Raw genomic sequence first — 26,966 nt, 5'->3', positions numbered from 1 at the left:
ACATACCATCTTGAAAGGCTGCTGTTAGGGCAATTTATCCTTAAGGGTAGGGTGTCATAGACAGAGTGACCCTAAACTGGCTTTGTCCATTTTTCATAATATTGTACAGTCTATAATGGCTGAATTTTTTAGTATTTTATACAAGTGGAGGGGGGCCTAGAGAGACAGAAACCAAACTGGCTTTCTCCATGTCAATTAATATTGTACAGTCTATAATGGCTGAATTTTTTAGTATTTTATACAAGTGGAGGGGGGCCTAGAGAGACAGAAACCAAACTGGCTTTCTCCATGTCAATTAATATTGTACAGTCTATAATGGCTGAATTTTTTAGTATTTTATACAAGTGGAGGGGGGCCTAGAGAGACAGAAACCAAACTGGCTTTCTCCATGTCAATTAATATTGTACAGTCTATAATGGCTGAATTTTTTAGTATTTTATACAAGTGGAGGGGGGCCTAGAGAGACAGAAACCAAACTGGCTTTCTCCATGTCAATTAATATTGTACAGTCTATAATGGCTGAATTTTTTAGTATTTTATACAAGTGGAGGGGGGCCTAGAGAGACAGAAACCAAACTGGCTTTCTCCATGTCAATTAATATTGTACAGTCTATAATGGCTGAATTTTTGGGTATTTTATACAAGTGGAGGGGGGCCTTGAGAGACAGAAACCAAACTGGCTTTCTCCATGTCAATTAATATTGTACAGTCTATAATGGCTGAATTTTTTGGTATTTTATACAAGTGGAGGGGGGCCTTGAGAGACAGAAACCAAACTGGCTTTTTCCATTTCTTTACATATTTAACTATAAGTGTAGGGTGTAATATACATTCAAAGACGATGGCTGCATTGCCAATATGCATAGATGGAGAGGAAGACAATCTGTTTTGTGTGTAGAATAGGCCTACCAACGAAGAATTAAACTGTTTTTTGGGATGATTTATTACCTCAACAATTAGATTACTTGTCTCTAAAACAGTTGGAGCACTAAATTGGGTTAATTTAGGCCCAAAAACATGGATTTTCCCAAAAAATAGCAAAACAAAACCAAACAAAACCAAAACCAAAACCAAAACACGCAATGGAGGTTTTGCAAAACCAAAACCAAAACCAAAACACGACGGTAATCCAGATCCAAAACCGAATCCAAAACCAAAACACGGGGGTCAGTGACCATCTCTAATATATATATATATATAGGGGCCCCGATGCACTGCTTTGCCCGGGGACCCATAATGTTGTTAAGGTGACCCTTTTGCTGAGTCGAACCTTGCTCCTCTGGGCTAAAATTTGCCAGGCCTCTCCTGTGTTCGAGCCAGTTGCAGAACTGGACTTACTCCATGCTGGTACCCAAATGTCTTCTCTAGTTCTTTGAGCATTTGCATCCATGACCGCAAATCCTGATATAAAATATTGCTGTCAATCTAGATTAGATCCAGTGGACAAATGTAAGTTACAGTTTGTGGAAAGTAATCAACTGACCTTTAAGTCTCTCATGCTTGTACTTGTTCTGCCGCAATTCACCTTCTCTGGATGGCGATAACAGAATAAAAAATGTAAAAAAAAAGCTTTATACTTTGATTAAAGAATTTTTTAAATACATACATGTCTGCAAATATATTTTTTTCCATTGTCAAAATAAATTTGATGAATTTCAAACTTTGGAAAGCCTTTCCCAGCAAAGCAGGAAGTGATATCTTACCACACTGGGTCAGTATTGTAGTTTTGTAAGGGAATCTGTGAATGGCTTAGCTGCCTTGTCAAAAGTTCTTTGTTATATTCTGGCAAAAAGCAATCTTCATTTTTACCTTTGCGATCAGTGGTGAATTAATAAAAAACAAAAGCAGACTTATTGCAGTGGTTGGGGGCATTTTGATAAATTTTCCCCTATGTGCTTAAAGGGCCATTCCTTTTCCTGTGGTCCTGGGAAATGAACTTTGCTAAGGGATGAGGACAGAATATGTTAACCTCATCACGCACAGTAGAGCTCACAGACTACAGACTTCAGGAGTTGAGCATGTATCTCTCAGCCTAGAGAAACAGATCCAAGCCGCTAGACAACAGACATCAGAAACAGCAGAATAATCTAGCCCACAGGAAAATGTTCGAGTTGTTAGAACCTCAGGACCCAGTCAGCTATTTTCCTATAGAGAGGCAATGTTCACTAGCAGCGCAGAGGCTGTTTTTTCCAGTCAATCTGATTCTATGGGGTTCTCCAGTGCTGCTCCTAATCCTAGTAGGATGCCAGTTCCAATGGTAATTAGTGACGATCACCACAAATTCACTATGACTGACCCCATACTGAATGATCCTAGTAGCCCCAAGGTAGAACCCCCTCTAGAATGTCCCACAGAAGGAATTCAGGGAAGCTCAGCTCTCTGATACATATATGGAAGGCATGAGGCGCCAAGTTGGCAGTCGCTTTTCAAGTTTGGAATTTGGAGGTGTGACCTGGTGGAAACATTTGATGTACAAGGTAGCCAGGAATTTAGAAGGGTATAGGCAGGGCAAGGAACAAATTCAACTGATATCCACAAAGCTTTTGCTTACAACTAATGTTACCCACGAAATTCCTGTAGTAGGACACCAGGGGAGTGACCGAACACAGAACTTTGTCTGGCCTGGAATGTCAGATGATGTCCAGATCTTCAATAAGCCTTGTGATATGTGTCAGTGTATTGGGCACTCCAGTGAACGTTCTCCCCTAAAGTCAATGCGACTATTTAGTATTCAGGTCCCCTGCTTTTGTCTAGTAGATCAGGGCAGAGATACATTCTCACTGTGATGGATTACACCACACGGTATCTTGAGACAGTAGCTCTGTCCGCTATCACTATGGAAAAGTTAGTGGATGCACTGCTAGGAATGTGTAGCAGAGTAGCATTCCCTAGTGAGATCCTAACTGAACAAGGAACGCAGTTCATGATCGAACTGGTTGAAAGTGAAGGTGGTGTAGAGGAAGTGTGTAGTGGTGAACAACTGGGAGCCGCTTGAGTCAGTGCTGCGGTCTTCTGATGCTTATATCAGTCGGAAACCTGGCCATAGTTGCTTGATAATGCACCATGTGCAATCTGGTGCGCATAGGCCACTTAGTAAATCCTCATACGGGGTCTCACCAGAAGCAAAGAAGAACATATGCATGGAGGTACAAGAGATGCTCGAACTAGATGTGGTCCAGTCATTGCGTAGACTATGATTATTGTCACAATCTGCCTCCTGCAGCTCCTGTTTGCCAGGAGCTATGTTGGACCTTCTGGATATATATATAGCCTGCAGTACCACCATGCCACCAAAGGGGCCATTGTGGTGTTTGAACTGTTTCCCTTCCTGCTGAACTAAGCTCATTTTCTCAGGATGATTTACACCTGCAGCTACTCCTTAGAAGACAGCCTCACCCAGCAGTCTGGGCTAGATCATCAGGTCACTCAACCTGATAGGAAGCATTTTCCTTTAACTCCTGTTCCTGGTTATACTTTCCTGTGTACCTGTCTTGGTGTTTTTGCTGTTCATTCCAGTGCCGCAGACACAGCTTCATCTACCCTGTTCCTGAGTTATACACCTCTGTGGATCTCCGTGCTTTTGCTTTCTGCAGCTCACTGCTTCTCAGTGTAACCTGTTCAGCTTACTTCCACCTTTACCTGCTGTCTGCTCTCAAGTATTTCAGCATTACCAGGCCACTCGTCTCACCACCTTTCTAGAGGTATCCAACCCTGTAACCCGCAGGCTACTCGTCTCACCACCTTTCCAGATGTATCCAACCCTGCATCCCATAGGCTACTCGTCTCACCACCTTTCTAGAGATATCCAGCCCTGCAATCTGCAGGCTACTCATCTCACCACCTTTCCAGGTGTATCCAACCCTGCAACCCGCAGGCTACTCGTCTCACTACCTTTCCAGATGTATCCAACCCTGTAACCCACAGGCTACTCGTCTCACCACCTTTCCAGAGGTATCCAACCCTGTAACCAGCAGGCTACTCATCTCACCATCTTTCCAGAGGTATCCAACCCTGTAACCCGCAGGCTACTCGTCTCACCACCTTTCCAGATGTATCCAACCCTGCAACCCATAGGCTACTCGCCTCACCACCTTTCCAGATGTATCCAACCCTGCAACCCATAGGCTACTCGTCTCACCACCTTTCTAGAGATATCCAGCCCTGCAATCCGCAAGCTACTCGTCTCACCACCTTTCTAGAGATATCCAGCCATGCAATCCGCAGGCTACTCATCTCATTACCTTTCCAGATGTATCCAATCCTGCAACCTGCAGGCTACTCGTCTCACCACCTTTCCAGATGTGTCCAACCCTGCAACCCGCAGGCTACTCGTCTCACCACCTTTCTAGATATAACCAGCCCAGCAATCCGCAGGCTACTCATCTCACCACCTTTCCAGAGTTATCCAACCCTGCAATCTGCAGACTGCTGCTTCTCACCATTGCTTTACAGTATTGCTTATTCCAATGTTAAGATCTGTGGTTATATTACTGCCTTACCAGTTATTGCAACCTGAACCTGTATTACCTGTGTCTCTAATAAAACCACTTTGTTCACCTACTTTCTCTCCATGGTCTTACCTTGGGAACCCTGACAATTATCCTTCACTGTATTGGTCCCCAAGCAAGGCAAGGCAATGTGATTTTGCATAGAATACCAGGGTTGGAAAATGTGACCGTGTCTGATGCCTGCCCCATATTTATGTCTGTAAGACCTAAGAAACGCATCTAGAACATGTAGGGCTGGTGTAAGTGAGAATTCGGTGGGCTGGTCTGACAATTAGGGCAGATTAGTGGCAGTTATTGAAAGAGGCCCTGGTGCAAGCTCCAGTGCAGATTGTGCCAAACTAAGATGTGGACTCTATTATGCAAACTGATGCATCAGTGTATGCCATGTGTAAAACTATATAAATATGTGTAATAGTATAGATGATTAGTATAAATGTTTAATGGCCCTGTGGTGACCGTATATTAAAAGTCCGGAGCTGCAGCATCCAAAAGGAGTGAACAAAATATTGTTTCCATGTATATCTTTTATTGGCACTGTGTGCTCGGTATATTATTGTATATTTAGTAAGCGTATTCTTTGAGACCCCATGTTTGTGTGACCTTTAGAACATAGGAAATCCCATGTACTTAAGAAGTTGTTCTGAGGACAGTGTTACCTTTGTCAGCAGGAGGTCATCGTCCTTTGCATCTTGTGTTTCTGTGAAATTAGAGAGATAGGGAAATTATTTCAATAGTGAAGCAGCAGGTCATTTGGGAAACCACAGACTGCTTTAAAATGTGTTTGAATCCAATTTTAGAAAATGCGTTGCTTGCTGTGACAGGTATGCAGGAAGTATTTTGGGTGGTAGATTTAAAAATTACATTTCCCAGGCCAGACTTTGTGGTGCCTGGGTGTCAGAGTAAGCCCATGCTGTCACATGCATTGGGCTTGATTACCACTTATCACCATATTTGTAGAAAACTGTACATAAAGGGCAGTATAGTCCCTTGTACAGTGTATACCATCCTTTACTTCAGATGTCACCATCAGTACCACAGAATGAAGTCTGATCTCTGTTGAAAGGACTAATATTGACCAAATAAACACCATTTTGCTTGCAAGATCCATGACCTACAGATAAGAGTTAAATTCTACTCCGTTCCCACCAAACGTGATCATTTACTTAAATGGCTTAAGCTGACATTTCATGAGAAAGGAGATAAAGCAGACTGGATGTTGGCGTCCAGACTGAGGTCAAAGCTCTCACAAAGCAATGCTCTCACAATTAAATCCAACTCTGGTAGAGCTATACATGATCCTAACCAAATCACAGAGGAGTTCATCCAGTCTTACTGTGAACGCTATAATATCACACAAACCATAAGTTCCTCCCCTCTACTGTAGAAGTGATCCTGAACTTCCTATCCCAAAGCAACCTGCCAAAACTTCTAGGGCACTTGAGGTGTGGGTGTTCAATAGCATATTAAAGGGTGGCTCTTTCTTAAGGGAGGCCGTCGAAACTATAACAGTAGTGATCCCAAAGAAGGGCAAAGATATATGTAATCGTGCCCATTACTGGCACATCTCGTTGCTGAACACCAACATTAAGATTAACGCAAAAGTTCTCATGGAATGCTTGAACATGTCCTGGCAAAATTAATTCATTATGACCAGCTGGGCTTCATCCCCGGGAGGTAGGTCCGTGATAAAACTAGGAGGGTCATTAGATGTATTCACTCCATCAACTTAAAGCAAACTCCGGCCTCTCTCAATGAAGAGAAGGCATTTCATCACATTGGTTGGTCCTTAATGATGCAGACCCTTAAGCAGTCCGGGTTTGGGGGCAACTTCCACCAAGGGATTTGAACTTTGTACTCATCTCCTTTAGCCAGTGTCTTATCAAAGTCCTTCACTATTACGAATGGCACCAGACAGAGGTGCCCTTGTCAACTCTGATATACACACTGGTTATCGATCTCCTGGAAACACAATTAAATATCTCAAGATAAATATCCTCTCCCCATATGAATCTCTGTACATAGATGATTTTCCTAGAATTTTCAAATCAATAAAGCTGGAAAAGTTCATGTGGCAGAAATGAATTATTTCATGGCATGGTAGGATAGGGGTACTTGAAATGAATCTACTGCCCTACCTACTCTACCTCTTCCAAACCCTCCCTGTCAACATACCCATGCTCATTTTGGTCCAAAATGGGGTGGAGAATAAATCCCCACATAAAAGCTTCATCAACTTACATAGCGCTATCTTCAATGGCGTAACGGGTTTAGCAGATATCTGTTTTTATCATCTCCCTGAAGCTGTGGCTTGGTCTGCAGACAAATATGCCCCGAGATGGATAAATCTGGAAGCCGCTGCGTGTAAAATCCACTCATTGGTGTCAGCAGTCGGTGTCCTATTCAGAAATGTCCCTGTGCTGTATCACCATCACTGCTTTCACGTGTTATATGTGGGACCACTGCAAATCCCACTTTAGAAATACCTCCCTCCACTCCTCTATTACACCCTTATGAGATAAACCTGATTTCCCTCCTAGGCAACGTGTGACCTGTTCTCTAACTTTGCTTGGTAACACGATGGTTTGGGATATTTTGGAATATGATCACTGCACACCTCTGGACACATTACAGGAAAAAATCAGCTCTGATTGTTAGCCCCTTTGTATATTTGCAAGTGAAACTCTTTGTTAATTCACTTCCTAAGTCTGATATATATATATATATATATATATATATATATATATATATATATATATATATATATAGGCCCCTGACCACGGTCGAGTCCTTATGTATGTGTAACCCATTCTCGAAGGGCATCATTTCTAAACAGGCTGCCATCCCGAAACATGAGATCAACTGGAATGCTGACTTGGGGAACCCACCAGATGATGATACATGGTCTACTAATAAGGAAAAGCATCTCTGAATCCTTATAAAAGATAATTCCTACAAAGTCTACTAAAGGTGGAAACTGGTTCCCCCTAGATTAAGGAGACTCTATAATGCTGCCTCTGACCAATGCTGGAGGGGTTGTGAATGGAGAGGATCCTTCATCCACATCTGGTGGTCTTGTCCAAAGATAGCCCGGTTTTAGGACAATGTTACTAGCCTTTTTAGTGATATTATTAAAGTTCCATTCTCTAAGTGCCCCTTACTTTTCGGCTCCCCGTAAGAGCTTATGGATAAGTACTTTGATAAGATCTCCATGCAACTAAGACTTTTGCATTTTTATCTACAGTAGAAATGGCAGGTCTTTTGCTGGCTATAACAGTGTGCTGGGGGAATTTTTTGTGTGCCTGTTGCTTTTAGGATAACCCCACCCTTTCAAGCACCTGCTATGAGCCTATAAATTGACTGAGCAACTTCCACTTCTGTATTTGTCTGAGAGGCATGTTGGTGTCAGTAGCTGAGGGAGAGTACTGGCGTTGAATTGCTGTTTGGAGGCTTCTGGGGTAGCTCTTTGGTAAGTTAGCTCTCAATTTAAAAACACATATGTATGGCCCAAATATATGGCCACTGTTTAGAGTTGGGACCACTCTATTAGCAAAAGTGCCGTGGAGTGGCGGGTGGCTTTAACATACATCTGCAAATGTTCGCAACTAAGACTTTTGCATTTTTATCTACAGTAGAAATGGCAGGTCTTTTGCTGGCTATAGCAGTGTGCTGAGGGAATTTTTTGTGTGTCAAATCCTTAAGATGGCCAGATGAAAGTCACTGGAAATGCCTGGATGTCCCATGGAAACTCCTATTAATCATGCACATGATTTAAAGGCCCAGGGCTAGATTTACTAAGCTGCGGGTTTGAAAAAGTGGGGGTGTTGTCTATAGCAACCAATCAGATTCTAGCTTTCATTTATTTAGTACCTTCTACAAAATGACAGCTAGAATCTGATTGGTTGCTATAGGCAACATCTCCACTTTTTCAAACCCGCAGCTTAATAAATCTAGCCCCCAGTCTTGTTCTGTAGAGACTCGTATTGGTCCACATGGTCACAATCCCATAGGCTGTACCTGAAAAGTCAGTGGAGCACTACAGAAATGAAGTAGTATGGTTTGACATGTAGCTCCCTGTTGTTTGCTATGGGGAAAGAGCAGGTCAGTGAAAATCGAATGAGCAACTTAAGAGTTCAATACAACCATGCAAAATAAATCAATACAAAAACACGAATAAGGCTTGCAAAACATTTTATTAGAAATTATAAGAAACGTTAAAGAAGATACCTCTGTGCTGTCTGCACAGCCTTGAAAATCTTAGTCCCATAATAGGGACTATCATCTACTACACTTAGGTCATGTATTATCCCAAAATCAGAGTGTATGTGTAATGTACAGCTACTATACCAAGTTTCAGTGCTTCTATCAGCATAGGTATAAAGCTGTGCTAGCAAAAACCCTAGATAATATTTATATAGTTTCAGAGTATATACATAAAAATCATTTTAATTACAGAGTAGCAGTGATATAAAACACAAGAAGATAAGGACTATGGCTTGGGACAGTGAAACACCGTTTTCATTTTTTAGTTTAGAGCTTTTATTAGGGTTTTCAGTGGATATAACTTGAATTTTTTTATGCATGTATCCCTGTGACATTGTAATCTCCCTGTGAAGTACCGGTTATGACGTCAGCAGAGTGGGCTGGCCAAAGTATTGCACTATGCGTCCAATGTCTTGATTCTCTAGAGGGGTCACAATTACATGAAATACTATGTAGAATCTGGGATAGTATTTTCAGGCGTTCCCAAAATTTAAACATCATCAAGTGTCAAAACTTTCCCTCACAGCACCTTCTTCTACAACCAGCCTGCGTACATTATGGTTTGCCTCCAACAACAGGGGGCGCTACATGTTGTATAGTTTCAGCTGCTCCTTCAAGTCTCCTTCCGACATCTTCCCAAAGGTCTCACGGTTACTCTCCATCATCTTAAAGATGGCACCCAGCTGTTCCCTCTGTACCCTGGCAAGGAGAACACACAATATATCTTCCTTGAATTGGAAACTACATATAGGAAAGAATCCCAGCAGACCCTGCAGAGCTTGCAATCTAACTTTGGTGGACTGGAAAACAGTCACCTCTTAATCTGTAAAAAGCTGGTAAGCCCTTATTTCCCAGATTCTATCAATCACACAGGCGCGGGCATGGGGTAGTTAATGAGATTATGCAACTGGCAAGCTGTTGGGTGAATAGTACTTTTAAAGTGTACCCACCCTCCAAACACAGTGCAGCCAAATATGCAGCCTACCAATCCACTAAAAGCTAGTGACATCACAGAGGCCTAATGCTCTATGATGTCACTAGTTTGCGGAACATTGGAGGCCTTCTCGTGAATTTTGGTTCAGCTTCCACTGTGTGTAGGTATCACGTATACTATCATGCAGGACACACTCCGGGCCTGAGTCATTAAGGAGAGCAAAGCATAAAAAAGGAGTAACATTTGCACCTGGGTAAAACCATGATGTATTGGAGGGGGAGGTAAATTTAAAATGTAGGGACAGATTTATAGTTGGGGTAGGGCATGTCCTAGATCAACTTTAAATTTCAGTGTAATAAGAAAGCTATTAAGTATTTGTGTTTTAGATGAAAAAACAGCCAGTATTTAACTTATGTGCAAAATAATAAACTAAGTTGCACCCCTTACATTGTAACATGGTTTGTCCCAGAGAACAAAATTGTGAAAAGAAATGGCGCTATTGATAAACAATCCAGATACTGATATAAATGGAATTAAATGTCCATATATTCTCAGTCTTTGATAAATTTCATATCCTTGGTGTGTTCACTCCTCTTTATCCAGTGCGATCCTCTGTATTCACTCATCAGATGAACCTGTCTTTGCCATGTAATTATAAAGGAATAGCACTATCCTTTTAAATCCATGTGAGAATATAATTATGAGAACACCTCGTGAAAAAGAAGTATTCCTAAAACCTCGTTGTATGTGTTTATAATAAATTGTCTGAGGATTTTACACTATGGAGCATTGTTTTTTATCCCTACTTTTATAACGGGCAAGTTGATTATCATTTGGCTCTAGTGAGTGCACACCCTTAAGGGGTAAAGAAAGAGTTGTTTAGTTCTCTACACGAGGTGTTTGTATTATATTTTCTGATCACAAGGGCATATAAGGAGAATGATGCCGTTTTTGTTTTTTCCGCTGTAATTACTATTTGTTCTAGTAAGTGCAGACCCTTAAGGGGTTTTAGGAATACTTCTTTTTCACGAGATCTTCTCATAATTATATTCTCACATGGGTTTAAAAGGATAGTGCTATTCCTTTATAATTACATGGCAAAGACAGGTTCATCTGATGAGTGAATACAGAGGATCGCACTGGATAAAGAGGAGTGAACACACCAAGGATATGAAATTTATCAAAGACTGAGAATATATGGACATTTAATTCCATTTATATCAGTATCTGGATTGTTTATCAATAGCGCCATTTCTTTTCACAATTTTGTTTAGAGTATATGTTTTATAGGCACATTGAGGGGATTGTGCACTGTGATTTGAAGGGCTGCAATTGGATAGATTGCTCGGATTACCCCAATATTTTATTGTCCCAGAGAACATTTATTCCTTTTTTGCCTTAATGACTCAGGCCCAATATGTTTCAAAGGGGGACATTATCCAAAGGTGATTGTGCAGAAAAAGTGGAGTGTCCCATAGCAGCCAATCACATTAAAGCTGTCACTTTTGTAGTACAGTTCAGTAAATAAAAGTAATGTCTGATTGGTTACTTTGGGCAATGCCACCTTTTCTTTAGCTACTGGTGGAATAGTTTTCAGAAACACCAGTTCTTTTAATGTACCTTGCTATATATGTTGCATCCATTATAAAATTCAGTTATATCAGGTATTCATGAAGGTAGCTAGAGTAACAAACTTTGCAGTAAAGTCATTCAGCGTTATACAGAATAATCGCTGCATAGAGTAGTGTGAATGATTGTATAACAGAAGTATAGGATGTGTACAGTGCTGAGGATGCAAGAGAGAGCAGATGATCAAGGCATTGTAGGACTTATAATCCGCACAAGAATTTGCTACCTAAAACTTTATATATCCCAGCTAGGCAATTCTATTGCATCGCAGCAGAAATAGTGACATCTCTCCACACTAGGCTCCAGAGTCAATGAGACTGAAAGAGTCGGCCATTGTAATGTGCTCTGCATATCATGCCATTTAGAGAATATGTTTAAGCACTAAGCTACAATGTATATGTCGACATAAGGCGTTATTTGCATAGTTTTAGGACCGGATATTGCACTGAAGGATAAATCCCGTCAAAGCTTTTTTTTTTTTTTTTTTTAAATGCAGGGATTCCATCTAATCCCCGGTATATGAATAATGCATGCCAGAGGGTCTTGTACAACCATTTAGGCCTAGCTGACCTTTCTCTATCGAGTGCTAGACCATAATACTGTGTTAACAGAAAGAGTGATTAAACCGTTCACAATGTATGACTCCTGCAGCCCCGGTCCTGGTACAGTACAGGACAGCATAAGATCATGCATTGTGTTTAGTGATCCCATCTTCCTCACAGTTATATCATTTCAATAATAGATCTTCTTTTTTTTTTTATTCGAAAAATAACTGGTTGATGTTCTCCTATGAAAGCGATTCAGATTTTTTCATTGTTTGGGTGGGCAGATATGATCTTTTCATTAAATCGCTTTAGCTGGAGTGTAAGGATAACTTCTTATCTTCAGTTCTGTAGAGAGACAAAAGAAAAGAGGGAAATGACTAGTTTCATGTGGAATTTCTCATTCAGGAGAAATTGGTCATTGGAAAAAATGGGGCTTCCTGGCATTACTAGGTGGTACTTCCATATTTGCTTTTAGAGGACACCTCCACATCGTAATAAAGAGCAAGTAAACCCAATTTCGCACAGTAATACAAACCAAACATTTCTAATACTGAGTTAAATAATATACCTGAAAAATGTGTTTGTTTATAAATCTGCACAGAGTGCTTTAACACAAGCAGAATATTCATTATCTTGCACCACTATGGAATTGTGTGGTAGAGGATTGGCCTTGTAGTGAGGAAGATCTGGCAATGCCAGTCCATCTGCTAGAGGGACACCAGCTCTGAGTAGGCCAGGAGGCCTATGTATGTACTGAGAAGGGCCTTTGGGCTTTTAGTTCCAGAATGAGAAGGCTGAATCCACGCTTTGGGTCTGTGGAGGCGATGGATACACATTACTGCCCTCACTCCCTAATTTTTTTATGCCCATTTACGTTTTCTGTCCCTGACAGAAGCCTAAAGATTGCAGCGACCTAAATTCAAACCAGACGACATAACTAGTGACATCAGCAAAGGTTTTGGGAGCCGTGCAGTTACTTTGTTATTTGAGTTTAAAGCCTTTAATTATGGACTGTAAGCTATGATATTTACCTTTCATAGTATGTGACAGAGAGAATATGAAATACACATATATATATATATATATATATATATATCTATATCTATATATCTATATCTATCGATATCTATATATCTATATCTATCTATATCTATCTATCTATATCTATCTATATCTATCTATTTCTATCTATCTCTATCTATCTATCTATCTATCTATCTATCTATCTATCTATCTATATCTCTATCTCTATCTATCTATATATCTATCTATCTTTATCTCTATCTATCTCTATCTATCTATCTATCTATCTATATCTCTATCTCTATCTATCTCTATCTCTATCTATCTATATCTCTATCTATCTATCTATCTATCTATCTATCTATCTATCTATCTATCTATCTATCTATCTATATCTCTATCTATCTCTATCTATCTATATCTCTATCTCTATCTATCTCTATCTCTATCTATCTATATCTCTATCTATCTATATATCTATCTATCTTTATCTCTATCTATCTCTATATCCATCTATCTATCTATCTATCTATCTATCTATCTATCTATCTATATGATTTTCTTTAAACTAAGTTGGTGATTTCTTTAATGGGTCATATGTGACCATTTAATTATTTGGCTTGTATTCTGCTTTGATATCTCTGTGTATGTTGCATTGCGAATCTTGGAAGGCTGTAGATAATGATTTGCCTTAAATATACTAGGTAATGCTTCTGAAACCAACCTCTCAGAGTGTCTGACCAGGAACCTCCTCACCTCCTCAACAAATTTTTGTAAAATAATAATAATAATTAATTATATATGACAATGCATAATGCGGGATGTTCTATAAAAGTGGTTATACTTTTTTGCACCCTAATCTGTTAAAGTGTTGCCCCAGGGGACAGCTGTCGGTATTTACTCTGGCGCTGGGGCTGTCAGCATTTTATATGGGGAGCAAGCGCAAGTTAGATGCCTATGATACAACAGCAATACACTCTGTGTCAACGAAACATCCCACATCTGGACCCATTATTCCATTAGTAATTGTCGTTGGCTAACCGGGACCATTGAGTCTAAAGGGAATCTTGCTTTTTTACCTGGGACTAGAGAATGGTGGGCTTTATCACATAGTACCCACAGCTCGCAGACGCTGAGTTAATCTTGCTAGGAAGCAGCTGTCTGCCGGGAGAATGTCAGCACAGGTACTAGAACTAAGCCAAGCTTGAGGGTCACAAAGCAAGCCAGCTCACTCCTACTTCGGATATGAAACTTAGGAGCTAGTCCAAGGGCAGAATGGGTTAAATAGAGTGACGTCATGGTCATGCACTGAACACAGCACACACCTGTCAGGCTGCATGCCTAATTGAGAGCATCAACAAAGCAAGTGGCTATTTGGGTATGCTCGCTTATAGAGCAGAGCTCGCGACTGGGTGACCTAGACAAGCGAGGTGAGGTGAAACAGAAACAAAAGTGTCCGTAAGAATAGGTTTGTTACACCATTGTTTATATTAGCAGAACGTTATGGGAAGATATTCAGAGCTAGCAACCTATGGCGTATCCTCCTACAGGATAATGATGGCTATTACACTCCTGAACTCTTGTGAGGAAATGTGCTCAATGACTATTAAGGATCAATCAAACAGAAGAAATAATTGTGGAATTGTCTGAGGTGAGCCTGAAGGACCACCAGTGGCTCCTCTGCCAACTTTAATGGCCAATCTGAGCCTGTGGCCTATTGAGGGCCAGTGCATTTTATTATATTGTATATTGTTTTTTTAGAAGGGAGATTTTTATTTAAGAAAAGAAAGCAGAAGGAGGTGAGTTTTCTTCAGAGTACATACCCTCTGCCATTTGAATAATGAGTTTTACATGTCTTCTTAATACACACACATTGCCATGACGCTATGTCATTCTATGTCCAACCCCATTTGTGTTTTTATTAGAACTCTACTTTTACCATTTCCTGTGCATTTGCCGCATTGAAAGTATACAGTCATTTATAAAAACGTAAGTAAAAACATCAAGTAGGTATCTGGCCTTAAAGTGGTGGCAAATTAACTCTATATTCTATTAAAAAATGTAAACATTTGTTCTTCTAGTTTGAAAAGAAGTGGCTGGGGCGACAATTTCCATCCAGATATCCTTGCTAGCCCTTTCCTGTGGATGAACTATACTTGCCAACTTTGGCGATCACCCCTCTGGGAAATCTTCAAAGTTGGCTGTGATGTGGGGGTGTGGCCACAATAATTACATCATTAGGCCCCATCCCCTGTTATACAATACCAATTTCAAACTATTATAGCAGGGGGCGGTTCAAGGATGATGCAATTAGATCTGCCCCCACCCACCTCACCAACGAAGTGGGCAGGGTTCAAGAGGTTGGCCAGCTCTCCTGGGAGTCCGGGAGAGCTCCCAATAAGACAGGACTTTCCAGGAGTCTATGAGATGGACTACTACTATCCAGACAAAATAAATGATAACAAGAGACACACAATCACGGTAGTAATTATCCATGTTTTATCCCTACCCATGATGTTATCAGCTAGAAATGTCTGAAAATCTGGCCTTACAGGGACCTTTGTATACCGAACTGGGTTACATCACAAGCAATAGTGTGATTGTTGATGAGTAAATCACTGGAAGTGTCAAAAGTGTTCTCTTCTCCATGCAATGCATTAGTTTGCACAGTGCACTATGGATAATGATCTGATGGTAATTTAACTTTTTGCATGATTTTCTACACCAAACACTGGAGTGCAATTAATAATTACAGTGAGTCACTACAATACCTCTTCTTTGGATAGGGTGGGTTACACGGGTATCTGGCACTGAAGGGGTAAAGGTTCTTCAAAAATTTGCTCTATGGAACAGTATTTTCAAACTCCATTTCTGGAGCATAGATGATTAGTCACTAGTCTATTGGAGTTATGAAATACTGCTATGAAAAAAACAATCAAGTTATTTGCAGTGAAGTGTACTAAACACTAGAGGGAGACAAAGTTCCACTTAAATATATTCATTTAACTAAAACAGTAGCTCTGCACTGTACAAGAAGTACTAGCATGCAATGCATACTGACCACTACAGATACAAATGTGAACTTTTTGCAGTTATAAAATAAACAGGGCTGTTTGCCCATCTGAAAAGGTGTGCAAGTGCTGGTTTGTATGTAGTAGCTCTTTCTGGGGTTTCTGTGGGAAGGAGTTATTTTTAGAGATCTGCTTTATAGAGTATTTGTTACGTATACATGAGATGCATAAGGATTTGATCCCTAGAGGCACAGGCTTTAAAACGTTGTCATTTTATTGCTAAAGGTACATTCTTTTAAGCAAAAAGGACATGCAAGAGATTGATATGTAAGGGATTGCTCTATAAAGTCACACATTTCGTCATATAAACTACAGATCCAAACTGAAGTATAAAAAGAAAAAAACTCCACTGCAAATATTTATCATTAGCAGAAGTGACCCTTTAACCCTTTCACTGCTCGAGGTATAGTAGCGATGGGCATTAATGGAGGGTGACGGGAATACAGGGTTATGTAACATACAGGTTAATGAATTATACTGGAATCTAAATACTAAAACACGGGGTGTAGCATCTTACCACATGTAACAGTGCGTGGGCACTGTACGTGTTACAGGGATGTAAGGTCAGAGGTCAACTCAATCCTGAAAGGCAAATGCATGATGCTTACCAAAAAAAGCTGTGCATCACAGGAGATACACACGTTACACACATGTTTATGGGCATCTCATTTATGTAATATGTTCCATTGTATGTGTACCTGTCTCATAGTGGAGGCAGACATTTTGTGGACTGGATGGAGAACGCAACTTAGCAATTTATCAGGAACCAGTGACATGGCTGCAGGGCCGCCATCAGGTGGGTGCGGCCAGTACTGTAGTGAGGGGCCCGGACACACTAGGGGGCCCGGCAGACGGAGAGGTCTGTCCGGGCCCCTCAGTCTGACTGACCGTGCTGCCCCTTCTTCTCCGCGTCCGCGATGTTGCATCTCCGCCTCCCAGGCTCTGATAGGCTGGGAGCGCGACGCAGTGACGTCTTCACTGCGCGCCGATTAGGGGGGAGATGGAGACATTAACTGTGATGGTAGGGGCATTAACTGTCAGTGGGGAGGGGGACATTAACTGTGATTGGGGGGGGACATTAACTGTGATTGGGGGGGGACATTAACTGTGATCTGTGATTGGGGGGGAGATGGAGACATTAACTGTGGGGGGGGGGGAGACGGGGACAGTAGCTGTGATTGGGGGGAGACGGGGACAGTAGCTGTGATTGGGGGGAGAGAGGGGGACATTAACTGTGATTGGGGGAGAGAGGGGGACATTAACTGTGATTGGGGGAGAGAGGGGGACTTTAACTGTGATTGGGGGGGAGAAAGGGGGACATTTACTGTGATTGGGGGAGGGGAGAGGGGACATTTACTGTTATTACAGGGAGGGGAGAGGGGGACATTTACTGTGATGAGGGATTGGGGGTGAAGAGGGAGGGGGGGGGGGCTGCCAGATTAATTAGTACTGGACTCCACAGTTTCTGATGGCAGCCCTGCATGGCTGAGGCATGAAACACTTTGCCATTTGAAAATCGGTTCAGGAGACAAAATGTCTGCCTCCACCTGAAGACAGGTGCAAGTGACCCTGTTATGTACTGTTGGGACAATTACACTCAGCTTCATAAAGGATTTCCAGTCACAAAGACGTTAATATACATGTGTATGTAAATTAAATACATGTCAAGGTCAGTCTTTTTTCGCTTTTACCACAGTTAACGTGTACTAAACAACAGAACACACTGGCGTCCATTTATTAAGTGCTAATATGTCAGCACTAAGCGGTCAGGCGTACGCTGTGTCAGTAGCGGAACTGCCATTGGTGTGGCAAGTGCTGTGCACCGGGGCCCATGGAGAGAATGGGGCCCGCTGCATGGCAGATGCAGAGAGTCAGGGGGCCCCGGATCACTGCTCCCCGCCTGCCTGCACCGGGGCCCACAGCTCGCTAGTTCCGACCTCTGTGCTGTGTATATAGCATTCTGTACCACCCAGCATACGCCGTCCACTGCACGGCTTACTGAATTCACAAACTCAACAACAGCACAAGTGATTTCAAATCAGGGGAAGAGCTTTATCATTTTTTTTTTTCAAATAACTATAACTCCTTCAATAACCAATAGTTGATTGCAAGCTCTAGCAAGGGTCTTGAGTATTAAGATTCTTAACAAGGATATAATAACAGTGGCAACATTAACAGTAACATTAAATAACAGTACGATTAAAGAAATCCAATATTACTGACGTGCATGTAGCTGACAACACACACACGCATATTATGCTATACATGTACACTTTAAATTGCAGAGGGCTACTAATTATTTTATATTAATATAAAATAATATAAAAATGTAAAAAAACTTAAAATTAAAAAAATTATATATTTTACATGTCTCCTACCAATGGCAAGTCATAGAAATCAGACTAGTAGTCTATATAAGGGATTCTGGGAAAGATCATTCTTACCTCTGTTCTTCCTCTAGCTCATCCTTAGTCAACATTTTTTCGTAATCGCTACCTCGCAGTTTTCCTGGTAAGTATTTAAAGGAAAAATCCTCATCATCTGAAAATAATAGGAGGAAAAAGTATTAGTACCATGGAACTTGCTTAACAAAGATAAATTGAATGTGATAATAGAAAGCAAAAGCATCACTATATCACTATATCAACCCCGACATGTTCATATTAGAAATAGCTTTAATTGCAAAGAATTTTTTTATCAGAGGGTATAAATGAAACCTGTATCGGTATTTTAGGGAGAATTGTGCAGACTATTCTAATATACAAACCATTTTGAAGTGGAACGGCAATGACAATTTAATTAAATATAGTATTAGCTGTGTTAAAGGGCCACTAGTATCACATTATTAATGTTTATTTTAATTGGAAACCTTTGTCACCTGGAGGTCATATTCTTCTCCATTTGACATTTGCTAATCCATTTGTCTTTATCCAATGGGAATAAAAGATGGGTAAACTATTTTGAAGGACCATTGTTCGCCTTTTATGGGGTGGATAGCATGCAGGTAACTGGAAATTCAACCAAACTTTGTGTTTAATGTTTATTTAAATAAATACATACCTGATCAGTCTTTGCTAAAAAATCCCCTATTAGAGATTAAATAGATAATGTTATGTCTACATCAGTAGCCTCTTCTTAAACCCTTTCTTCCTTGTGGAGTCTTCAATCATTGCCGGTATGAATTTACATTAGTCTTTGATTTCAGCTCTCATGGGATATAACACATGATGTTCCATCTCATGCAGCCTTGTGATTACTACAATATCTTTATAAACCTTTTATTTACTGTTCCAGCTGCCAAACATATGAACAGTTCAGAACCACCCCAATGACAGCAGTTGGAATACAACACTCCACCCAATCCAAGGGCTCCAATGGTCTAGTAATATACAACCCTCTCCTGTTACTTGCCTGTAAATGGAAAAGTTGGTGCTGTCATGAACACCTCTGTGTCTAATAGAAGCCCACCTTAGTAGAAGAGAGGATAACTCTGCTTGACAATGGAGAGAGGAGAGCTACGTTGGACTATGGAGCACTCGTAGGACCCACCGGATGAGGTGAAACAACGGACCCCAGGAAGATTTTGTTATTATATTTTACTTTATCCAAAACGACATCTTCAGATTTGGTGGGACATAGCCGTTATATCGCCATTGCTCTATAATAATGCTTTAAAACCTTATCATACAACTGTTGCTGTTTGTTTTATGCAGAAATTGTTTCTGTCTTGCTAGAGTTGCAGTACTTACAAGTTCTGTAAACTCTAACTAATCCCAATCTCCTGCTCTCATAGACAAGCAGGAGACAAGTGTCTCTGGACACATGAGAATTAAACGTGTGTGATGGGTGGTTAATTAATATTGCATTTGGGGACAGTGGGCTAGATTTACTTACCTGCGGGTTTGAAATAGTGGGGATATTGCCTATAGCAACCAATCAGATTCTAGCTTTCATTTATTTAGTACTTTATACAAAATGACAGCTAGAATCTGATTGGTTGCTATAGGCAACTTCCCCACCTTTTCAAACCCACAGCTTAGTAAATCTAGCCCAATGTGTTAATCCTGCTTGGTTAGGTTAGCATGTTACTTTTTCTGGCAGACAGGGGTCGTACTATGAGAGCATATTTACTCATTCATATTAATTCTGTACCTGACAAATCTGCCTTCATTATGTAATGTTGAAACATTAAGAATGTAGAATTTAATGGCTTTAAGCTTCTTCTTATTCTTAATTCCATGTCCAAACTTTTTTCAGTTGTAGCAATTGTTATTTTTCCAACCAAGGGCTTTACTATTACCTCTGATCATTTAGAGGTTCTTTGGCACTAAGTTATCAAGTATTTGTGTGCTACATGAAAAAACAGTCAGTATTTAACTTATGTGCAAAACAGAACAGTAATTTGCACCCCTTGCATTGTAACATGGTTTTGTCCAGGAAACTGAAATAAGAAGTTTCTTAAGTTAAGATCCTTAATGAATCAGGCCCATTATTATCATTGTGTAAGTCCCATATCTTGTAACTGTTTTATTTGTTAACCACAATATACTTTATTCCAAGACAAAAGAAAAGTAATTACCAGAAAAATAAATTTGAATTATAAACTGAATCATAATAGGGGGATATTCAATTGTTAGCGTTAACGGGAAAAAATGAGCGCTCAAAAAATATTACCGTTTATACGGTAATATTGCGCGTGAAAAGCGTTAATACGGTAGTTTACTCGCGGAATTTCCGGCGAGCTGAAATTTCGCGAGTAATTACCGTATTAACGCTAAGATTTTTTGAGCGCTCGGTTTTTTTCGTTAACGCTAACAATTGAATACCCAGTCAAGTTTGTGAAAAATCTCAGTCATTATTAGAAATATGTGTATACTTTAAATCCTTTTCATCCAAGACCTGTTGTCCCTTATGCTGATTGTAGCACCTGATTGTAGTACCTACTATAACCTGCTGGTGTCATCATTGTTATAGTTTTCTATGGCAGGGACTAAGTTGTCAGTAGCAACATCTTTACGACAACACTGTTCTGCAATGAAGCTCCAGTGCAAGTGCGTCATTGGAAATGATGACCTGACAGGTTTTCTTCATTCTTTATATGTTAGTACATCTGAAAAAGTGTCACATGGAAGGTAATAGATGTAGACTTATTGGGTGTATAGATACCACACTGTCCTGTGGTAAACAGATCAGCTAGATGGGAAAAGGTCTTATCGGTAATCAAATTCTAAATAGTGATTTATTTCCAGCCTCGAGAGTGACAAACAGCCTATTGTTTGGTGTAGAATGGCTCTTTTTAAAGGGTCACCGATTCTACACAGACACCTACAGTGAAAGCCATTTCATAGACAAAGCTCCATTGAGCCCTGTCTCATTAGCCCGCTGACTGGCAGTACCCACTAACACAGATGCCAGAGGACTTGTGGGCATTTGCTTCTTTTCACATCAGAAGCTCCTGACAGCCTCCCCTTGGGGTCAGAGATGCCAATTATTAAACACACATCTAATCATCTAATCCCTTTCCCTCAGGCATGACAGACATGGAGCATCTGACGCATGTGTCCAGACATAGGATTCCACAAATGGCCACAGTTCAGGAACTGCTTACTTTCATCTCCGCGTCCCAGCTGGCTGTGCTATTTTGTCTGCTACAGTGCTAACCACGCCTGTCATGAAAATAGAGTCAAAATGCTAGGCTTTGTAGGTATGAGCATTAAAGCTTTACAGTGTGGGTGGGTAACTCTGCCCTATTTGTGGGATTTATCAGGTTGACTGGTAATTGACCAGTGAAAAAGAAACGATCACCATTCTTTATTTATGTTACAGCTGAAGCAAAGTGGATGAGACAAGACCTCCCTCATCACAGATATGTACTGTACGAACTAACACCTCATGTTTTCATTTTGCTAGACACACACAGATATGCAGTGTTAAGGATAAGCACTGACAAATTTTTTTTTGTTTTGTATACATATATGGGCATTTATATTGCCACGCAGCTGGTACCACATACAATATGGGATATACCGAGCACGGGCTTACTGCCAAACAGCTGGTACCATATATAATGTGGGATATACCGAGCGCGGGCTTATTTTTCTCTAGATATGTACCTCTACCTAATATAAACAATCACTCTACAGTACACACCTCCAGACACACATACAGTAATCACATCACACTATACATATACACTACACAAATCTCCACACATGCATAAAGTGATCACTCTCTACATATTGGGGCAGCACGATGGCTAAGTGGTTAGCACTTCTGCCTCACAGTGCTGGGGCCATGAGTTCTATTCCCCACCATGGCCTTATCTGTGTGGAGTTTGTATGTTCTCCCCGTGTTTGCGTGGGTTTCCTCCGGGTGCTCCGGTTTCCTCCCACACTCCAAAAACATACTAGTAGGTTAATTGGCTGCTATCAAATTGACATTAGTGTGTGTGTGTGTGTGTGTGTGTGTGTGTGTACATGTTAGGGAATTTAGACTGTAAACTCCAATGGGGCAGGGACTGATGTGAATGAGTTCTCTGTACAGCGTTGTGGAATTAGTGGCGCTGTATGAATAACTGATGATGATATACAGTAAACAATCTCCAGACACTTGTGCAGTAATCACGATACTGACATGATCAGCACATCTCCAGAGACCCATACAGTAATTACAACACTCACTCTAAATGTAGAGTGCTCATATCTCCAAACATGTAAATTCATCTAAACAGCAGATGTCACAGATCTGCAAACCACATGAGTACCTTTTCCCCTTATTTATGCTTTGGGCTGTGATGGAACTCTCCACTACAAATCCCCCCTCTAAAGGTACAAGATCAGTGCAAATCCACCAGTGGGCCTACCCTACTCGTGTATTCAGCTGCATAGTAATTTTATGTTCAATGTCAAGCACCGTTAATTCTGTCATGTTAAGATAACTTCTTTAGATATGTGTGTGCATGTAACAAGTTTATACAGAGAGCAGAGTGGTGACAGATATACAATAGAGAGCATCTTAGTGACTGATATAATAAATACAAAGGGCAGTCAAGTAAAAACTATATAAAACAGAGAGCATTCTAGTCACATTTATACAAAACAAAGCATTCTTGGAACATTTACACAATGCAGAGAGCATTCTAGTGACCTATGCACAAAACTTAGAGCATCCTAGTGACCGTTATGCAATACAGAAACATACAATAAAGAGAACATTCTAGGGCCAAATACAAATTGAAGATATCATCCTAATAGCCAAAATTTATTCTAGAGAATACTGTAGAATAGAAAGAACATCTTAATAAACTATATATATATAACGGAACGAATATTCTAGTGACTTATATACAATACAGAGAGCATTCTTGTGAACATTCTTGTGACCACTAACACAAACACAATGCATACTAGTGTCTACTATTCAATGCCAGCCTTGTTCTAAAGGCTACTATAAAATGCAGACTTCCAAACCTCTGGTGGTTTTACAAAGTAAGTCCCGCAATCTCCAGTGGCTTTATATGCCAGTCCCCGTCCCCCCCCCCATCTTTGTTGGTTACAAAATCAGACCCCATCCCTGGTGATAACCCAAACTTAACCCTCCTGCAGCCCCATCCAATCTCCCAGTGTGCTGTACAACAGATTTGGTATTTCTGGGATGCAATCATACCCAATAGACAGTTTCCTGCACTCTGATTGGTGTATAGTTCCAGCCATCCACCAATTAGTGTGTGGGGGCCTGCCAACATGCTGATTGGTGAATAGCCAGTGCCATCCACCAATCAGTGTGATAGAAGCCATCTAATTTGCTATAATGTGTTCATGCCTCATCACGTTATTGCAGTCGAAGGATTGTGTATATTCAGGGTGCGTGGAAGAACATCTAATTATTGCACAAAGCAAAATTCACTTACCTGCATCATCTGCTTCACTTATCTTCAAGACTTGATCACTTTCTATATCAATGTCTTCTACCTGCAGCAGAAACAGAAACATTCTTTATGTAGCTAATATTATTATTATATATTTGTATTTATAAAGAGCTTCCATAATATGCAGTGTTCTACACTGAGGGGATCATAATACAAATAACATACAATGTCATTAAACAAGTGGCAAAGGTGGTCCTGCCCAAATGAGTTTACAATTTAAGAGGTGTGAGGAGCTGATTGATTCTTTTTCTTTATTAGGTGTTGGTGTGTGAGACCGTTGGACCTGTTTGACAATGTCTTTCCTTTAGACTTCCATGCCAACTTGTGAAATACCAAGTCCAGCTATGCCCCAATGATCGCCCCTCTCCCAAAGTCGCTTAGACCTTTTCCACAATCCATTGTATGCAAACTATTTTAACAGCTGGGCTTAAGCATGATACGATGTTATTTGCACATGTGCACATTTCAATAAATCTTGTATTTCTCAATTACTCAAGATATTTGCTTACTGTAGTGTTATCTGTATGTAACTTGCATCCTTTGCCACTTCTTTTCTACAGTGTTCTTTATTACAGTATACGATCTTCCACTTCTTCTATCAACAGCAATTTGCTCCCAACCCATTGTAATATCACTTCGCTTTTGTTTCTCATTTCAGTCACCTTCTCTCCTTCCCAGGGTTTCTCACATTCATGCTGTACAATTTGTTATTTGACTAGATCATTGAGAAGTGACCGCACCCCAGCCACAGTGCATGTCACCTTGTTCCTCTTGTATTGTTTCTACGTGTTTATCTGTTACTTGCTCCAATAATTGCTCTTATTTATTAACATGTAAAGTCAGGTTTAGACAAACTTCACATACAGTTAAGAGCAAGGGCCAAAAAGTAGGGGCCAGGTAGCTCAAAATTTGTCCGTAACAAATTGTCCCAGTTGTTAACCCACTGTTCTGCTAATAACTGGCTCTGGCCAAATCTGTAAATGTCAGAGTTTTTCACAACAAAGGAGTTATGGCCACGGAGAATCCACAGGTTGGGGCCCCCCAATAACTAGATGGCAGCGACCATCAGTCAATCAGGAGACAGCAAAAACAGGTATCCAATCAAAAGAGAGGAGTGAAATGTAACTAGGAGAAGAAAGCAGCTGGTATCCAATAAGGAGGTAGCTGCTGTCAATCAAAAGAGGCCACTGTTCAGTAGCCAATCAGAAGACTATAATCAGGGCACGGTGAGCACCAGACACCAATTAACATGCAATAGGCACCAGCAGTTTTAAGTCATCATGGAGGATATTTGTGTAATATAAAGAGAACTTACAAATTTTCGGACCAAGGGCTTACCTACCATAGGTGCTGGTAGTGCATCTGCTATGGGGCCCACAGCTGACAGCCCCCCCATCCCTGTTAAAGCCTCAAGTGTATACGTGAGTTTTTGACCATTCGGTTATGTGACAGGATGGACCACCTATGCCACCCTGTCTGTTGTCGCTGGGGACCAGCTGGGCTTACTTTGCCACCGTCCCCTTTCTTTATCCCAAATACGCCAATCCTGTCGCAATAGGAGGAGCCTGCTGCTACCACTAGGCTCCTACACCAGCACCTAGAACCGCTTCCTTCTAGGTAACTCTTGCTGCTAGGGTACCCCCTAGCAGGTATACCTGACCTCTTCCTTTCAGATCAGGGTTGCTGTTGATGGGTCCCCCCTGGCCTATCACACTGGCCAGAGCTGCAGGTAGCGGGCAAAACGTTGGCACTGGAAAGCTGGGTCCACCTCAGATCAACCGGAGAACGGATTAGATTTGGGTTTAATCTGTAGGTCACAGGAATTTACAGCAGGGTAAGTAGTCATCAAAGCAGGTTCTTGAAGCAAAAGATGGTTTATTAGCTCAAGTAGTCCTAACAAGGACAGTTCACACACCAGTCTGTGGTACTAGCGATCTTTTCAGAAGTATAGATGGTGCAAGAATGATACATTACATTCTCAAACAGCTCACTTTTTATACAGTTCTGACATTACTCCTGGCAGGGCTAAGCCAGCCCCCTGATCCGAGATGGTTCCACAACGTCTGAGCTATTTTTATCATCAGGATATGATATGTTTTCCCAAACATAGATTTACATGCAATGCAAAGCTAACAATATTTATACTACTCTGATGCTTGTATTACCTGAGATGCAGCCGCACCAGACAGAAAGGCAGCACCCTCCTGCTTGGTATACAGGCTAAACAGGTGTTTGTTACTTCACATAAAAAGACTTACTTAGCATTTCCTGCTATCAGCAAACAGACTTCCTCTAGCAAAGTTACAAACCCAAATAATGATACTTCCATACAAAACACATTCCAATGTAACACGACAAGTGCATTTGGAATTATATACATTGGTGCCTGCACCACTAATTGAAATACATTTCTACAATACATTATTTCTACATGATCTAGCCACAAATAAGTTATTTATCATTATCATCATCATCATTTATATAGCGCCAGAAAATTCCATAGCGCTTTACAGTTGGGAACAAACATTAATAAAACAATACTGGGTAATACATACAGACAGAGAGGTAAGAGGACCCTTCTCGCAAGCTTACAATCTATGGGACAATGGGAGTTTGAAATACAAGGACATGTGCTACATCATATTGCACACTGGACCAGCTAGAACGCAAAGGTAAAAGTACTGAGTGGGCTGTGTGTGTACCAATGTTGGTCAGAGGGTTTTTGTCTTGTGTTAGCTGTGTAGAGGGTGGAAATAGGGGAGATTAGGATGGTGGTTGAGGAATATCATAAGCTTGTCTGTAGAGGGGGGTTTAGAGAGAACGCTTGAAGGTTTGGAGACTAGTGGAAAGTCTTACTGTGCGAGGGAGGAAATTCCACAAAGTGGGTGCAGCCCGAAAAAAGTCCTGTAACCGAGAATGGGAGGATGTGGTGAGAGTGGAGGAGAGACGCAGATCTTGTGCAGAATGGAGGTGTCGAGTAGGGAGATATTTCGAGACAAGTGAGGAAATGTATGTCGGTGCAATTTTTTTGACGGCCTTGTATGTTAGTAGAAGAATTTTATGTTAGAT

General features: G+C 40.8%; 1 protein-coding gene across 2 annotated transcripts in view; it reads right to left on the bottom strand.

Moving 5' to 3' along the window:
* Positions 1 to 8,679: 8,679 nt before the first annotated feature.
* MXRA7 (matrix remodeling associated 7) overlaps positions 8,680 to 26,966 on the bottom strand; it is a 29,987-nt gene continuing 11,700 nt past the window's right edge. For both annotated transcript variants that reach the window (XM_075177757.1, XM_075177758.1), the window contains 3 exons: positions 23,880 to 23,940; positions 18,415 to 18,511; positions 8,680 to 9,467 (listed from right to left, as the gene is read on the bottom strand). In XM_075177757.1, coding sequence (XP_075033858.1) covers positions 9,353 to 9,467; positions 18,415 to 18,511; positions 23,880 to 23,940 — 273 coding nt within the window. In that variant the 3' untranslated portion in view covers positions 8,680 to 9,352. The remainder of the gene's footprint in view (positions 9,468 to 18,414; positions 18,512 to 23,879; positions 23,941 to 26,966) is intronic.

The sequence above is a fragment of the Mixophyes fleayi genome, chromosome 6, assembly GCF_038048845.1.
Source record: "Mixophyes fleayi isolate aMixFle1 chromosome 6, aMixFle1.hap1, whole genome shotgun sequence".
NCBI lineage: Eukaryota > Metazoa > Chordata > Amphibia > Anura > Limnodynastidae > Mixophyes > Mixophyes fleayi.
Note: the sequence above shows the minus strand (reverse complement) of the source record. Positions and strands in the feature narration are given on the sequence as shown.